The sequence below is a fragment of the Mustela nivalis genome (genome assembly GCF_964662115.1).
Source record: "Mustela nivalis genome assembly, chromosome: 13".
Lineage (NCBI taxonomy): Eukaryota > Metazoa > Chordata > Mammalia > Carnivora > Mustelidae > Mustela > Mustela nivalis.
The window spans coordinates 39321098-39338962 of NC_139032.1; the positions used below are offsets into that span (position 1 = coordinate 39321098).

A 17865-nucleotide genomic window follows, 5' to 3' on the forward strand; every position below is an offset into this window, starting at 1 on the left:
GGTGGGGAGGTGGGCAGGCTCAATCCCAAGACCCTGAGCTCATGACCTGAGTCAAAGGCAGAAGCTTAACCTACAGAGCCACACAGGTGTCCCCAAATGTCTCTACTTTAAAATGACATAAGCCATTGAGGAATTCTGAAAGGCTCAGCATAGCTGAGCTGTTAGCATTCCTAACAGCTTTTCTTAAAATTTTTGCATTTGTTTTATATTGCACTGGCACAAAGTGTTAACTTCACATACAGGTCTTTTTCTTATTGAAACCAGATTTATTTTGTAAGCAAGAATCAAAAAACAGGGCGACTATGGAAAGAAATTTCATGTTTCTTAAACTATTTATGTTTCATAAATCATGAGAAAACTCTAGCATACCTTTGTGAGTTATCAGATTCTGGCCCTGTTCTTCATCCTTGAGGGTTTTTATCTATTTGTGAACTGGATCTTGCTGACTGTCATAGTTTGTCAGTCCTTACCAAAGTCTCAGTTCTTCTAGTTCCTCCAGTATCTGGCTCTAACTCTCCAAATTAATGTCTTCAATTTTCCTCCCACCCTCCTGTCTTGGAGCTACTGAGAACAAAAAGCTGACCACCCAGATCCTTAAGGGCATGCTAGGTTATCTTGAATCTAACAAAGCCATGTAAGCTGACTCTAACGCCTTCGGGCCGTATTTTTATCTTATGAGGAGTTTTCTCTGTAGACATTCAAAATGAAAAACAAAACAAAACAAAACAAAAAACAAACAAAAAACTTTTATTTTTGATTCATCATCTTCTGTATCAAGTACTAATTTTACTGTCTGTGACTCACAGTAAAATAGGTATTCCCTTTTTGGACATTAATACTACTAATTTGACAATACACTCTTGTGTTTGTGAGCTCACCTTCTCAGCCAGCCCGGTGCTGAACTTCATAAGGGTTAAACACACACACACACACACACACACACACACACACACACACACAACCTGCTCTTGACTGAAACGCAAGACTTTCATGATTTTATGCCACAGTGCAATTCTTATCCAATGAGTTTGTGGTTTTCCAAATTTAAGACAAAACATGTTTTATCAGTGAGTGGAGATTTAACATTATTCTCCTTTGATTCTATAAATGGTTCTTCCAACTTTAAAATGACCCACTTCATTTACAACTGTTTTCTTCATTGAGTTCTAAGAATGAGAAATAACACAAATTTCTGGCATGTTGATAATGAAACTTTAACAATTTTCTCCCGGACATGAACTATTTCATTCTGAAGGCCTATGTTCCCTATTCTTGTAATTCCTAAATGAGGCTATACTACGAATAGACTCTGAGATGTATTTGTCTATGTGCTGAGTATAAAAGCTGAGTGATGTATGGGAAAGGAGTCCAGGAAGATCAACAAAAATATTTATTTGTCCCTAAAATAGAGGAGCCCATATTTTCAAACATTCCAATGGAACCCCAAAATTAGAGTTCACTGAATTGAAAACAATATCCTCTACTTGAAGGTTATTAACCCAAACTCAGTGTTGAGTTAAATCTATAATCCATGTAGGGCCTAGTAACTTACTTGGTAGAAGTATCTCAGAAATAGATTTTACGCCTTAACTATCTTCTAAATAGTTAACAATATATTGATAAATCATCAAAGACAACTTTTTTACTAGCTGGCTCTGTTCAATATTTTTTTCCCATTATTGAAAGTAGCTTAGCAATTTTCCCACTTTATAATCCACTCCTACCTCAGTCATATAAATTATTCTGGCCATATAATTCTTCACTTCTTGCAGTGAACTACTGAAACATTTGGTAAGAATTCATTCTGTAGATTCCTACTGAACTTCCTGTGAAATAGTTTCATTTTTCACTAGTGTAGAAGTAGGAAAAGCTTCTAAGGCTAGACTTCTGCTGTATAGGAAGATAGGCGGTGGGGAATGAGACTACCTTTAAAGTCAATCTTCTTCCAACTTTTGTTAACTGTTTTAAAGGTTGTGGCTATCACCGGGCAATTTAGCCAGCAAAACTGAAACTCCTAACACCAGTATTAGGTACCTCCAACTAAAGCAGTTCCTGAAACAGCTGCTGGCAACAGGGTGGGGAAATTGCTGCTGCTCTTATTTCCTGTGAAATACGGTACAAGGGTTGGCCCTGGTTTGGTCCACCTGCCAGCGGAGTTTAAAGTTTCCAGGGCTCGGAGGAACACAATGACTTGGATCAAACTGCCTAAATGAAAAGAAGGGCATTTCTGCTACAACAAGGAAGCCGTTAAACTCCTGCTAAGCTAACCATCTCTTTTATGCGTCCATGCACACGACCGACCTCCTCTATCACTGACCAGGGATTATTTCTGACAATCCAGGATATTCCGAAAGCTTGGAGACATATGGCTGGAAAATGAAACGACCCTGGAGTGTGGCCACATCATTACTTTGTGTCGCGTGGTACCAGATGGGCAATCAGTGAATGATGCAGAGATGTGAACGGACAGTTTTATAATGTGAATTTTCCCCCCCATAAAGCCAAAACAGACTTCATTTCCCCCTCTTTTGGCTTATAACACTTGGATTTTCTCCTCTCTGCAATATCAATTAACTCAGTTTGGCGGAGGGGTAGCCAAAAAGGAAGAGGATGAAGCGATCTCTAAAATCTTAGTAAGTGTCGGAGGAGCCATTGCCCCCAGGAAACTGCGGCTGCGACCCGCTTCGTCCTGCGCGGATTTCAGGGTTGAGAACACGCACAGCGGTTATGGAGCGGCCGGTGCACTCCATCCGCCGAGGATAGAGACCCAGGCGCCGGGAGGGGTCCGCTCATTTCGCCGCAGCCTTGGAGGCCGCTGCTGCCTCTCGTCGGCTGCGTTTCATTACCATTATCCTCGTTCTTGAAAAGTCATGGAAGACGGCCCGCTGCCAGACCTCAGAGACATAGAGCTGAAGCTGGGGCGCAAAGTACCCGAGAGCCTAGTGCGCTCGCTCCGTGGGGAGGAGCCGGTTCCCCTGGAAAGGGACCGGGACCCCTGCGGGGGGAGCGGCGGCGGCGGCGGCTGCAGTAGTAGCAACAGCAGCTGCAGCTTCCCTCCCTCCTTGTCGTCCTCCTCTTCGTCCTCTCCAACCTCTGGCTCCCCCCGTCGTAGCCACTGCAGCGCCCTGGAGAGGCTGGAAACCAAGATGCACTTCCTCAGGCAAGAGATGGTGAGTGTGGTGCGCCAGCTGTGGGAATGAGGGCCCGGCCGAAAGGTGGGGCGATGGGCAGATGGGCCCGCAGAGAGAGGGCGGCTGAGGCTGCAGAGCTGAGTGCAGGGCGCGTGGGAAATGCGGAGTAGGGAAGCGCGCAGGGGGCGCGCGTCTGGAGGCTTGTTTACCCCGGACTTTGCTCGGTCAGGGTTTGCCAAGATAGCAGAGCCTGTTTTGCTCTGTGTACTTTCGATAGCGCCGACTCGGTGCTTCAGACTCTGACCATTTAGCTGCCAGTCCGCAGCCTTCCGGGCAGCCTGCCCACCGAGGGTTTGCAGTCACCAAGCCTGTCTGGGGCCTGCTGTGTGCCGTTCTCACTTTCGGTTCAAAAGGTGGCTCGGTCCTTTGCACTTAAGCAGAAATACTTCCTGGTTTGCCAAGGGCTGGCGAGGCGGGGTCTCTGCCAAGGATCCTTCCTAGCTCACTCTTCCACCACTACCGCCCCCGCCCCTTGGTGCCGCAGCCGCAGCTGTTCCAAGGCCACTGTTAAGCTGATTCTCCACAGCTGGTTCTGAAAACAATGGCCCACTGGTCCTTAGGAATAGCTTGTTTTACTCTTGATCCCAGCGAGCAGGTGATCCCTTGGCCCAGAGATTTGCTAATGACCACTTCCTACCCTTCCCCCTCTCAGTCCTCACTCTGCAATTGTTTTCTGTGTCGCTGGTAAACATTACCTTAAGAGTGGGACAATGAGACTAATACAAGGTCTGAGACTCCTTCTTATTCCGGATGTACTTAAACGGAAAAACTTATTTACTGGCCATGAGTTCTGGGGCAAGTCACTTGGCCTCTGTGAACCTCAGTTTATTTGTACAATGAACTGGTGGGAGGAAGTAATTCCTTCCTAAATCCTTTGAAGAAACTAACCACAAAGCAACAGCATTTTCCACTGGCCTGGAGTGGAGAAAAGTTGCAACAGTGGTCTCAGTCAACCCAGAGGACGGCAAGGATTTTCTACATGAAAGATTCTGCCTACTAGGGCTTTGCACTAAAAAGAAATAACGAGAGGTGTTTCCCTAGTTCCTCTGCATTTGGAACACTCAGGAGGTAGTAAATTCCACAGCATAAAGTAATCTTTTACACTTATATAAAAAGCCAGTCTTCAGAGATCACGCCCTGTGTTCAGAATTTTTAGTATTATCTACATAAAGGTCCCAGAATATCACTCTAAGAAACATATCTCAAGATCTTTAAAGTTGGTCTACCTAAGGACTTTGGTTTTCTATTTCAAGGATATATTTTCTTCCTACTTGGAATGTTCAGACATTGAAAGCAAATTACACACACACACATACACATCTCTATACCTGTAGGTCTGTATATGTGTACGCACATGTGCATTTGTATGTGTATTCATGCACCATATATAATGCAAATTATTTTATTGTATTCATGTTTCACTGTCTAAATGCACACAAGTTATATATTATTAAAAAATGTACTCATTAAGCATTTACTACGGGTGCTGAAAATACAAAATTAAAAAGGCAAGGAGTTTGTTTAAGGCTCTCAAATCTCTTGCACTCATTTGCCTTTTATTATTGGTAGTACATGAAGCCAAGTGTGTTGAAGAACTCCATGGGGGGGGAATCTGGTTATTTTCAACTAAGGACACTTTCCAGACTTATCTGTTTTTCTTTTTTTTTTTTTTTAAAGATTTTATTTATTTATTTGACAGAGAGAGATCAGAAGCAGGCAGAGAGGCAGGCAGAGAGAGAGAGAGAAGGAAGCAGGCTCCCTGCTGAGCAGAGAGCCCGATGCAGGGCTCGATCCCAGAACCCTGAGATCATGACCCGAGCCAAAGGCAGTGGCTCAACCCACTGAGCCACTCAGGCACCCCAGACTTATCTGTTTTTCTTAATGAAAATATCATAGACTGTCTCCCTCAGTCCATTCTTGCTGTTTGTGATTAAGGTATATTAATAAAGGTATATTAAGGTGTGTGATTAAGATATATTAATAAATACATTTTTAAACAGCAAACAGAAACCCCAACAACAGCAGCAGCAAACTGCTAAATTGACTGTTATATCTTCTACGTGAGACATCAGTAGCTACAGGAGAGTTTATGCCAGGACAGATGTTTTGTGTTACAACTTTGTGCTTCACTGAAGGTCTCCAGGAAGAAAGTAAGAACATTAGCCATGGGACTTTAGAAAAGAGATTGAGACAGGTATATTCCAACTCTTCCCCAACTCTTTTGGGTGCTAAAACCCCCAGCTTCAGCGTAACTGGGAAGCAACAGATTTGTTTTTATGTAGACTTGGCAGTTTTCTTATAAACACTGAACAGAGGCAGTTCTGCAGTTCTTCCTGTCTCCTTAGTTCCCCATGTAGAGAAGTTAGAGAACCAGAGTGGAATAGGACTTCATTGTGATTTTTGTGTTCTTTTCTGCCCTGTACTGTGGGCACTGAGTTAACCTCCTCTGTATTATGCATGACCCCACATTTCATGTTTATTACTCTTAGTTGTTCACAGATTATTCTTCTAGATTGTCTGGAATTCCCAAGCTTTGGGCCTGCCCTAGGAACTCCTTCCCAAGAAACACCTGAGCCAGGCACAAACCTTTCTAGAGACTTGCAGGAATTAAGCCTCCCTTCTTTTCCTGTGAGATGGATGTGTATATCATTGACACAACATTGCATAGACCTGCTGGGAGACAGTCTTAACACTGATTTCTTTACATACACATGATTTCATCATTGTCTCTCATCTCCATTTATATATTCATGAAGAATTCCCTTCACTCTTATTTGTGATATTATAATCGCTGCTCTTAGAGGTCTGAGAGATGCAGTTGTAAAAACAACTTGAAAGAGATTGAAGAGGGGGGAGAAACAGTTTCTGTTGCCAGACCCCCTTATTAACAGCATAAATAGCACCATAGTAAAGTTTGTGGGAGAGAAAATATTAGAAAAGAAAATTTGCAGGCATGCATTTGGTACAGGAGGTCAATTTAAGGTAATGATCAGAATGTTTGGAGGAGGAGGCAGATTTTCCCAGTATGTAAGCAATTTTGTTTTGAATTTAGAGATAAGGAAATTTGATGATATGATAAACAAACACAGAGATATACATAGGAAGTTTATAATGAAATTGGAAAGAGATGTCAGGCCTCTTGTGCAAAGTCTGTCCAATATGTGTTCACTAATTTTCTGTTCAGAGTGTTTTAATAATTGTCATCATTCGAGTCTAAAGTCATACTGGGAAAGGGAAATATTTTCATACATGTTTTGCAAAGGAGATCATTGTGGCTTATAAGGCCAAGCTCACACAGCTAATTAGTGAACAGAATCACAACTTGAACTCTTATCTGACTCCATGTACGTACTTTCCCCCTCATTCCAGTCTGCATATAGATCTATGATAGCTCAGAACCCCCTCAAGTACTAACGGATGAAGAAAAGAAGTCCTCAGGATGCATCCGAGGGGTTTGTTTTAGATAGAAGTTCATTCATTAATCAGAGGTTTATTGCATGCCTGCTATGTGCCAGATCTATCTCCAGACCTTGGTAATATACTACAAAATGACTACTTTAAAAAGTCAGTCTTTTTATTCCATGTTCCTAATAGTTTTCATCCATGCAAAGTCTCCTTTTACAAATATTCTTAAAAATAGGACTTTCACCATTGCTTGTGAAATCCTACTCTAAGTTTCCTAATATCTCATGATATCCAAAATATTTTTTCTAATAAATATAAATAATCTGTCAAAACCTGGCTTTTACTGTTTAGTAATAATTTTATATTACAGTTTTATAAAATATTCAAAAAGTTTTACTGTTAGTACATCTGTGAAAATTCTTTTCATCAATTTTTCTTTGAAAGAATTTTCAAATTTGCCTAAGACAGAGGCAATCACTAAAGAATCAAAATCTGGAATTGAAGGGTCTAATGCACCCTCTCCAGTTTGCCTTCCCGGATAATCACTGTTGAAAATATCAAAGAGTAGTTTCACAGGAAGTATACACTACCTGTTGATGCCACATTCTGGTTCCAGTCAGTTATGTATAATGTCAGATTACTAATCTTTAGGTAATACAGTGCCATTATGAAAACTACTATGGAATACTATGTTCTGATTTCCATGTTTTGGCAATTGTTTGCACAGCAGCTGTGTAATATATCTAATAAAATAAACAATCTCAAGCTAGTTACTCATCCTTTCTTACTCACTTACTTATTAAAACATTCAAATACTCCACCCAGTTCCTCAACTCTTGCTTTAAAAAAGTTTTCTAGCCAATTCCCAGGACAAGACACAAATACACATTCCCTCAGATGAATATGTATATAATACTAGCAGAATGTCACAGTTTTTATGAGTGGTAGATTTATACTTGGTTTTTGGTTCTTTGTTTTACTGTTATTTTCTATATTTTGCCCCCATATGAAATGGCTCGCTGACTTTGTAATAAAAATAAAAGTTATTTTAAGTTCTCTCAAAAAATAATTTCATTAAATTAACTTCACAATTGCTTTGGATATATTTTAGAATAAGCTAGGAGATTTCTATCACTTGTTCTATAAATCAGTCATTTTTTCATAATTATATAGTTTCAATAATATTTTTACTGTTTTATCACTTAACGATTTTTTTTTTAAAGTTAGACAAAAATCTAAGAAAAACCCTTAGGTATATAATTGAGAAACTGTAAAGTAGAAAGTACCTTCCTTGATAAGTTCACGAGATAGTGGAAAAGAGAAAATGGGAATATAATTTGGCCAAAGAAAGATTACAAACTAACATGTCAGCAGGTCCGCAATACCACAGCAGAGATCAGACATCCCAGTGGTGAGATAAACAGGTATAGCTGAGGAAATTTTTGACAGCGCCCTAGACAAGGACTTAAAAGTGCTGATAATGATGGGCTTAATATTAGGGATAAAGACATCAAGGAGATGAGGAAACTGACTCCTAATAATGGTTTCTTTTGTTATTACACACACTTATGCTTATTAAATCTGACAAAAATCTTGTTGAAACAGGTTTCCTTACACCGTGGCTCAAGAATCGGCAGCAGTGCACACAAAGGTAGTAATGTCATTTTGCTAGGAACAGAGACACAGTTCAGAGAATTTATATCTAACTCGAAATCAGTGACCTTTCCAAAAGCTGATGAACTCCCGCCCTGTACCTAGGAATGTATGTTGAATTATTGGTACATACTTGAAGAACACTTCCTCACCAGAAAGAATTCCCTCCCATTCCAGTCAAGTTGCACAACCATGCTGCCTGACCTTGAGAGCCCACGAATCTTATGAGATTTTTTTAAGACTGATTATGTTCCTTTCCATGATAGCACAAAAGACCATATGTTTAACCTTCTATTTTGTAGTTAATAACCTTACATTTAAACGGATTTGTCACATGTTAAGACTTTAAGGGGTTTTTGTTTGTTTTTTAATATTAATTCTGAATGGCTAGAGTCTCTGGGGTCCCTGAAAATGTGTTACTTTTTTGTTGTTGTTTTTTTTGGAAGGATATTCCTTTTGTTCTTCTTTAAAGGTTATTCCTCAGCTATACCTGTTTATCTCACCACTGGGATGTCTGATCTCTGCTATGGTATTGTGGACCTGCAGGCTTCTGGTCTGGTGGAGCCTTCATGGGTTTGAAGCTACACGGAGAGGTCCCAGTCAAGTCTAGAGCGAGTCAAGATACAATCCATCAGGGCCCAGCAGGTTGCCAAGTCCCTGTACCCCTTCCCTATGGAGACTCTTAGCCCACCTTCCCTGACGGGAGACCTGCCTGGCTTTCAGTGTCCCTCTTTCTTCACTCCCCACGGTCTGGCATTGAGGACATTATATAACCACTGTAGGACTCAGCTTTCTTGTCAATATAGGGATAAAAGCAACTCTATTAAGGCATTGTAGAAGTTTAGTGAAATTATATAAGAAAATCAACCATTACGTGGGCATTCAGAAATAGTAAGGACAATGGCAAAAGGGGTATTATGTCAATGACATGGTGTTCTGTGGCTCCTACACAATTAGCCACAGATGGGCAGTGTGGTTTTGGGACTGATTGAAACTTAAGCATTTCCTCTACTTGGTTATCATGGCACCTCCCATGTCATTAGCTGTTCCACAGAAACCATGTTTCTATATAAAAGTAAAAAAAAAAGAAAAAAAAATCATGGGCTTTGCCTAGCTTCATTACAACTGGAAATCTTGATTTCGAATTTAGATTTTGCATTTATGAAGCAGATACTATGGGCTGAGCATTCTGCAGTGTATAGGAGCCTAGATTAAAGATCTGTGGAACCAAATTTTTGGTTGAGCCTAAAATGTCTGCAAACTGAGACTAGTATTTAGCTTCTTACAATGAAAGCTTTTTATGGGAAAAACGCTATGTTAGTTAAACACTTATGTGCATTATCCCACTAAAACCTTATAATACTCTCAACTAAATATAATTGTAATATCTCCTTTATAGATAAAGCATTGTAGACTATCATTAATGCTCAAACTACCTACACAATAAGGGGGATGAGCAAGGTTGAAGTCAAATCTGAGCTCCAGATCATGATTGTATGATTACTTCTTACGCTTTAGATATCTTGATGCACATATTGACACCCAAGATTAAATGTATTTATCCGCTCTTCCAGATTTTCAAAATGTTAAACATGTTAAATTGTATGTTTATTTACTATTTTGGGGAGGAAAAGGACCTAAAGACAATCTCTGCCTTAGGAACACTTAAGATGTGGATGAACAGGGGAGCCTGAGTGGTTCAGTGGGTTAAAGCCTCTGCCTTTGGCTCAGATCATGATCCCAGGCTCCTGGGATCGAGCCCCCCATATTGGGCTTTCTGCTCAGCAGGGAGCCTGCTTCCCTTCCTCTTTCTCTGCCTGCTTGTGATCGCTGTCTGTCAAATCAATAAATAAAATCTTAAAAAAAAAAAAAGATATGGATGAACATATCCAAAAGTCACTTGGTCCCCAGCAACTGTACCCTTTGTTTTTTGCCACTGTCTTCAAGATCTTCGTAAATATTTCTTCCCACTCCACAAAAGCTGCTGGTGAAGGATTCTCTGCCCAGACCAGCTCAAGGCTGAGATCACAGTAGTGAAGCTCAATAGTGTTCATGATCCCGAGTTTTACAGGCTTGCAACTAGTAGCATTTTGTTCCCTGAGAAATTCTGTTCTGGATAAGCTTGGATCTTAGATAACTCATAGAACTAGGACACTGGGAATCTGACACCATCTTGTATCCATTTGAACAACACCTTCAAGTTGCTGTTCTTCTAACAGGAGCTCTATTATTCTGTTTTTCAGTAGTGATATCAGTTGTACAGCACTAGGCTGGGATTTCCCTGATTATGTGGTTGAAACACAAATTGAGCCCAATATAAATTGTATTCATAGAATTCACAAAAAAGGTTAAATTTTCAAACATATGTTTCAAATATCTCAGTCTAAGCATTAAAAATAAAATCTGAATAACTCACTTTTAAAGCACTTAAACATTGAGCTAGATTTTTATACATAGCTATTATTTTCTTCATTTTACAGATAAGAAAACTGACTTATAGGGGTTAGATAATTTGACTAATTCGCTATAAGTGCTTTCCCAAACATTCATTCAAACAACTTCCCTGAGCCTGGCTGTATATGTTGGATCCAATTCACCCCCAAACTATCCTATATGGACATACCATGGAGCATGCCCAGTTATTATGAATAAACATTTTTACAGTAATTTCATCACACGTACCAATGGATCTTTTGGTATTCTTTTAAAAACATTATTTTCTTTATTAAATATATGATTTCTTACTGTAAAACTTCCAGAAATGTAGACCTATTATACAAAGAAAAACAGAAGTCCCCCTTCATCTACCCTTGACATCTCACCTGCTCCACATTACCTCAAAGGAATCATTTGCTGACAGTTTGGTGTGAATCCTGTCAGGTCTTTTGCTGAATCTTTGCAGCATCTTTGCTGGCCTATATATGGTACATACACATTTATGTAAATTTAGCACGTTTGGATTTTAATTTCCTTATTTTATTTTATTATTTTTTTTAACATTTTTTAAAAGATTTTATTTATTTACTTGACAGAGAGAGATCACAAGTAGGCAGAGAGGTAGGCAGAGAGAGAGAGGAGGAAGCAGGCTCCCTGCTGAGCAGAGAGCCCGATGCGGGACTTGATCCCAGGACCCTGAGATCATGACCTGAGCCGAAGGCAGCGGCTTAACCCACTGAGCCACCCAGACGCCCAAATTTCCTTATTTTACATAATAGTATTTTATTTGTTACCTGACAATTGCTGAATGTCTACAGTATGCCAGTTAGTATTCTGAATAGTTTTCATGTATTATTTCTTTCTCCCTCTTCACCAACACATGATGTAGGCACTACAAGATGTTGGGTCATATAAATAGACTCCTGATATACCTTGAGAAATGTTTACCTTGTCAATTTTTATCTTATTCTGTCACATCTAATGTATGCAGCCTAATCAGTTACAAATTAAAAAGAAAAGGTGATTATTTCACTTTTCATAATAAGAGACTGTCCAACTTTAAACGGTTCTTTTAGAAAGTAAATTCTGTTTGTAGAAATCGGACTTAATCAGACCATTTTTCAATTTGAGAAATTACTGAGTCTTCAAATTGGAATGTGCTCATTCTCAGCCACATGCCACTTTAACATAATCTTCTAATTGAAGGGTTTTCTCCTGATAAGAATATAAATAAAAATTCTAAAAGTTAGACCAAAAGGCTAACATGGTACAACGTGACCCATGCCCCATGGAGAAGGCAGAACGGCATCTCACAGATTTAGTGTGCCGTCAGTCTTCATGGCTCAAAAACATCGTAGATTTTCTTTTTCAGATTTTGGAATGCTCGTGACAACAAAACAGCTTCTATTCCTCGAGATTAGGCATAATCAGAACATGTGAGCTTTCTTTTTTTTTTTTTTTTTTAAGATTTTATTTATTTATTTTACAGAGAGAGATCACAAGCAGGCAGAGAGGCAGGCAGAGAGAGAGGAGGAAGCAGGCTCCCTGCTGAGCAGAGAGGCCGATGCGGGGCTCGATCCCAGGACCCTGAGATCATGACCTGAACCGAAGGCAGTGACTTAACCCACTGAGCCACCCAGGCGCCCCGTGAGCTTTCAATTAAAGAAATATTCAATATCTTTCAAGTCAACTCTTATAAGAAAGTGATGTATAAAACTAAACCTATAATATATCTCAGTAATAAACCCTCTGTCTGCGAATCCATGCAGTAGGAAGCTAGAAGATTGGGGAAACAAGGAATCAGGGCAGGACTGAGATGAGAATTTGAGTGTGTCCTGGCTCTGCTGGACCCAGCACTTTGGGACGGCGCCCTCTTTTAATTTCGTTGGTTGGGTCGACCAGCATGGCCATTGCATCAGCCTATATTCTGATACATTTTATTATTAAAGATGTTAATCCTTTCAATCAGGAGATAGTTATATTGGACTGTTTTTAGGGGTGAGTTCTCAACCTGATCTCTGAGGTCTTATGATTGATTTCAGATTTTCAGAGGATAATCATTTCCTTCATTTTGGAGTTCTAGGTGACACAGCACATTCCCAGGCATGTCCTGACCCCTCTACTATCAGCATAGCATTGCTTTCTTAGAAAAAATTTTAATTAAAAATTTTTTCCTAGATAATATGGCTTGTCATGTGTGAACTAAAAAATTATTAGCATTATCTACTTGTAATTAAAATTATGGATGTTCTTTTTTTCCCTTTGTATTTTAAATTAGGGCACCTGAAGTGGACTAGAATTAAGTCTTTGACTTTCCATGTATTTGATGAGCAGAATAAAATTATTGTTGTATTAATACTCACCATTAGCAAATTCATAAAAATGTTTTAATGCCAACATCCCGAAGAGTGAGCTATGTCTGTTACAACACTGATTTCTGGCATGGGCTGTTATTCGAACACGTTCCCTGATTTTTTTCTGTTGCAAAACTTGTCTACATCATTGTTGTTTTAGTGTCAACAAAACAAAGCTTGAGATCAAAGTTGAGAAGGAAATTTCTTTCCTCATGGTGATGAAGTACAACTTTCAAGCTGCTAAATTCAGAGATCTACCTCTCTTTTGCCAATTTTCACTTCCTAAAGATAACTACTATGAATAATATTTTATATATCCCCCCAAATTTCTGAACATATGTGAGCATACCTATAGTTTCTTTTATGCCTTTAGCTATAATTATAGACATAAATTTGGAAAGGTATATGTATGTGTAATTTTAAAATTGAGACTTAGGAGCTCATGTTGCTGCTAGTTTTCTAGATATAGCATTGATATATAAACATGCATATATACATATATGTATATATATATTAAATGTGATATATATTTATACAATATATATGATATGCACACTGTTTCAAAGCATAATTTACAGTGCTGTTACTTTAGACAGATTGCTGGCAAAGACAGAAGTCAGAGTCACTCTACTTATATAAAAAGATGGCTGTAGGTGAGGTAGAGACAAAGTCAGTAATCTCTAGAAATAGAAGAGAGCATCACAGAATCCTAGGATGGAAAGGAACTTCAGAGATCATTTAGACCAATACCACATGTCTTCCTAGCTAGTTGATCATGCATTCTTCACTTAAATTTCCTCAGTAGTGCATCCTTCACTGGATCCCAAGACAGACCATTCTGTTTTCAGGCACATCTATTCATTTATATTTGTTAACTGGCAATTCTGGTTGTTCATCAGAAGGCACACTCTATAGTCATTCACCATGGGGAGAGGTGCTCCAGCATGTGTGCCTACAAGCCATGGATTTATAATTTAAAAGATGAAAGCTCCATCAGGTATGAAGTACAGCAGAAGGCCGGTGGATTTCTCATAGGTCTGTATGTATGTAGCTAAAATAAATGACTTCCTTGCCTTCCTCACAAAATGAAAAAAGAACAGCAATGCAGAGCATTGGTGAGGTTGGAGAGAAAGGGATGTTGAAGGAAACTTTAGAGAGGTAAACTTGATGGCACCTTAAAAGAAGACGAAGAAAAAAGGTTCTTCTTGGCATAGCAGTTCTGTTGCCAGTAATACTTCGGTTAAATAGAGACATCTACCCCAAGGAAACAATAATGAATTTGTATAAAAATATAATTTAAGTTTATATATTTGGCATTATGTATGACTGAAAAAACTGGAATAATCTGAATGACAAATAATGGTAGGTTATTTATATTCAAATGATAGAACTTTATGTAGCTTTAAAATTATATTGCAAAAATATTTATGAAAGAGAGAAAATGTTTATGGATATATTCACATACAGAACAAAAGGCTGAAATAAAAGGCCCTACAGTGTTAACAGTGGTATCATATAATGGTACAGTATGATTGGCTTTTTCTCTTTCTCTGTCAAGATCTTTGATTTTATCCAGTTTCTCTGCACAAAGTATATATTGTATGTTGATAAGAAAAATTATAGGTAGATAGAACTTTTTAAAAACTAAAAGTCAATGAGTATGGGCTTTGGAATAAGGTAAAGCTGAATTCAAGGAATCAAAGATCTTCCTTTTACGAGCTATGTGTCTTTAAGCACATAATGAATTTAATATATGTAAACTAGTTGGGATTCTGCCTGCTAAATAGTAGGGACTTATTAAACATTGATTTTTTTGTGTCCTTCCATTTGATTAATGACTTAGTTCTTTGATGCTTTTAGGAAATGATGAGACTAGAATTTTTCCTGCTACTCATTTTTTTTCTTCCTTTTATTCTATTTCATAGAAGGGACATGGCAATAGTAAAATACCTTATCTTGCATATCTGAGTTGCTAAATTTGGCATTAGTCATCTCCGCACAGAAATAACACACAGAATGATCAGTGCCCATGTAAGAACGGGCCACTTCAAATTCTGGAACATCCTCTCTGCAGAGTAAGGTGAATTAGTAACCAGCTGACTCCTCAGGATTTGGCTCATAGTGGCTGATGTTAATTATGGGCAACTCCACGTTAAGAAGGTAATGGATTCTGGTACACTGAAAAGAAATTAAAAAAATAAAAAATTGAATTTAAAAAAAAAAGAAGGTAATGGAATTGACAGCCCCTTTCAGTTATATTTGCAAAGAATTCCGCAGTCTCTTCATAAGAGCTTACAGGAATTTTATGCTTCTTGCCAGAAACAGGTGGGTAGAATATATTAGCACTCAGATAGATGTTCACATAGGTTTTGAGAGAGCAAATTAGTCCTTGCCCAGAATGCAGAAAAGGATGAGGAAAAATTGATTACAGACAAAGACCCTTTTAAGATTTCACAGGAACCACAAGCAAGAACCTGAAACCATACTCTAGTCTTCTACCATTTAAAAATCTGATGATAAAATTGTGAGGAAATAATATGCAGGGAGCTATCAAGTAGAACATAATTAATCACTTACATCAGTGATTTTAGGTACACTATAAAACTTAATGATTTAATGGTAGACTAAACATTGTGCATTGACAAAAAATTTTCTGTAACAAAAAAGCACTATTATTTAAAATAAAGCTATAAAAAATACTTGTAAGTCTCTGGGACTAAAGATTTCCAAGGCTGAAAGTCTTGACAAAATTCTATATATATGACTGTCACTTTCCTAACCAAGTATAACTTGTTAATAAAGTATAAATTTGGTTATAACCAAGTATAACTTGGTTAATACTATTGTTCACTGTCATCCCCCCCCCCCACAGTAATCACCATGGAACAGAGGCTCTGACAAATCAATGCTTGTATTTCCCTAATGCCCAGCCAATTATTTAGAAACTCCGTTTGTTAAATGTGTGAATTAAAGTACACTTTAGGCCTGCTTCTAATTTTTGTGTTTGGAATGCACTAGCAACATTTCATTTTTGGACTGGAACATAGAACCTCAGTCCCTCCTCTGCACCCCACCCGCCAAACCCAGCCACATGGAATGTAGGTTCTTAGTTAAAAAAAAAAAAAAAGCTAAAATACTTTTCTCCAGTATGTTATTGTGACTCCTGACCAAAAAAAAAAAAAACTTTCTGTTTGCTTAGAGGTGGGACAGCAAAATTTCTTGGTTGCAGGACCCATTCTGTCTTTAGGTATCAGTCTCAGGAAACCTTGTTCCCAGAAGTGCCAGCAGAACATAAAAATAAAAAGAGAAAAAGAGTTGTTTTTCTTCTCTGATAAGTTAACAAAGAAAATACATATTTTAGGTTTTGTCATCCTCTTTTCCTGCTCTGGAATGAGATTTTGAAGTTTCAGAGTGGAAAGGAAAAACTTAAAAGAAAAAAAAATTGTAACATTGTAGTATAGTATTGTATGCATACTGTATTGATATATTTCACAGGAACCATATTGGTTCTATACCATATTGAAAATAATTTATTTATAATTGAAAATAATAATCACTGAATTTGGCAGCCTAATATAGTACATGGATAGCATTAATCACAAGGGCATTAACTTTCTATTTTGCCACAGCCCTTCATATAGACTTGAAAACTTATGAGTACAATGTGACTGGTATCTGAGCTGTTTAAGATAGTTATCCCAATTGGTACTGTCCATATGGATAAAATGGATGAACAGGATGAAGAAGACTAGGTTTCTTAAGTATCCTTACAAGATTCTAGAATTATAAGGAATTTCAAGGAACCAACCCATTTTTCTGTTTTTAATTTGGTACTAGAATTGGGATGCCTGAGTGGCTCAGTGGGTTAAGGCCTCTGCCTTCAGCTCAGGTCATGATCCCAGGGTCCTGGGATCAATCCCCATATTGGGCTCTCTGCTCAGCGGAGAGCCTGCTTCCCCCGTTTTCTCTGCCTGTCTCTCTGCCTATTTGCGATCTCTTTCTTTGTGTCAAATAAATAAATAAAATCTTTAAAATGGCCGCCAAATATTCTGGCATTGCTACTAAATAAGCAACTGGATGGGTTTCCTTCTGGATTGTTGTGTTCATACAATAACTTTTTTTTTTTTTAAGATTTTATTTATTTGACAGATCACAAGTAGGCAAAGAGGCAGGCAGAAAGAGAGAGATAGGAGGAAGCAGGCTCTCCGCTGAGCAGAGAGCCTAATGCAGGGTCTATCCCAGAACCCTGAGATCATGACGTGAGCTGAAGGCAGATGACTTAACCCACTGAGCCACCCAGGTGCCCCCATACAAGAACTTTTAAAATCCTCTCCCCTTGGGGCACCTAGGTGGCTCAGTTGGTTAAGCATCTGCCTTTCCCTCAGGTCAGGATCTTCTGTTCTGGGATGGAGCTTGGTGTGGCTGGCTTCCTGCTCAGTGGGGTGTCAGCTCCCTTTTCCTTTGCCTCTCCTTTCCACCCCTGCTCGTGCTGTCTCTCACTCACTTTCTATCTTAAATAAATAAAACATTTCAAAATTAAAAAAAAAAAATACTCTCCCCAAGGGTATTTGTTTTACCACCTTCCAAGAAGCTACACCACATGGACTTTTGTTGCTTTTAAGCTTGGTCTTTCTTATTTATATCATTCGTAGGAGGAGCTCCAAATATGTGGCTAGCGGTTTTTAAAAACTTTTTATTTTAAAATAATTGTAGGGGCGCCTGGGTGGCTCAGTGCGTCAAGCCGCTGCCTTCGGCTCAGGTCATGATCCCGGGGTCCTTGGATCGAGCCCCGCATCGGGCTCTCTGCTCAGCAGGGAGCCTGCTTC

General features: G+C 38.8%; 1 protein-coding gene across 1 annotated transcript in view; it reads left to right on the forward strand.

The window, feature by feature from the left end:
* Positions 1-1847: 1847 nt before the first annotated feature.
* LURAP1L (leucine rich adaptor protein 1 like) overlaps positions 1848-17865 on the forward strand; it is a 51478-nt gene continuing 35460 nt past the window's right edge. The window contains exon 1 of the mRNA XM_082695302.1: positions 1848-3170. Within this exon, the coding sequence (XP_082551428.1) occupies positions 2871-3170 (300 nt within the window). The 5' untranslated portion in view covers positions 1848-2870. The remainder of the gene's footprint in view (positions 3171-17865) is intronic.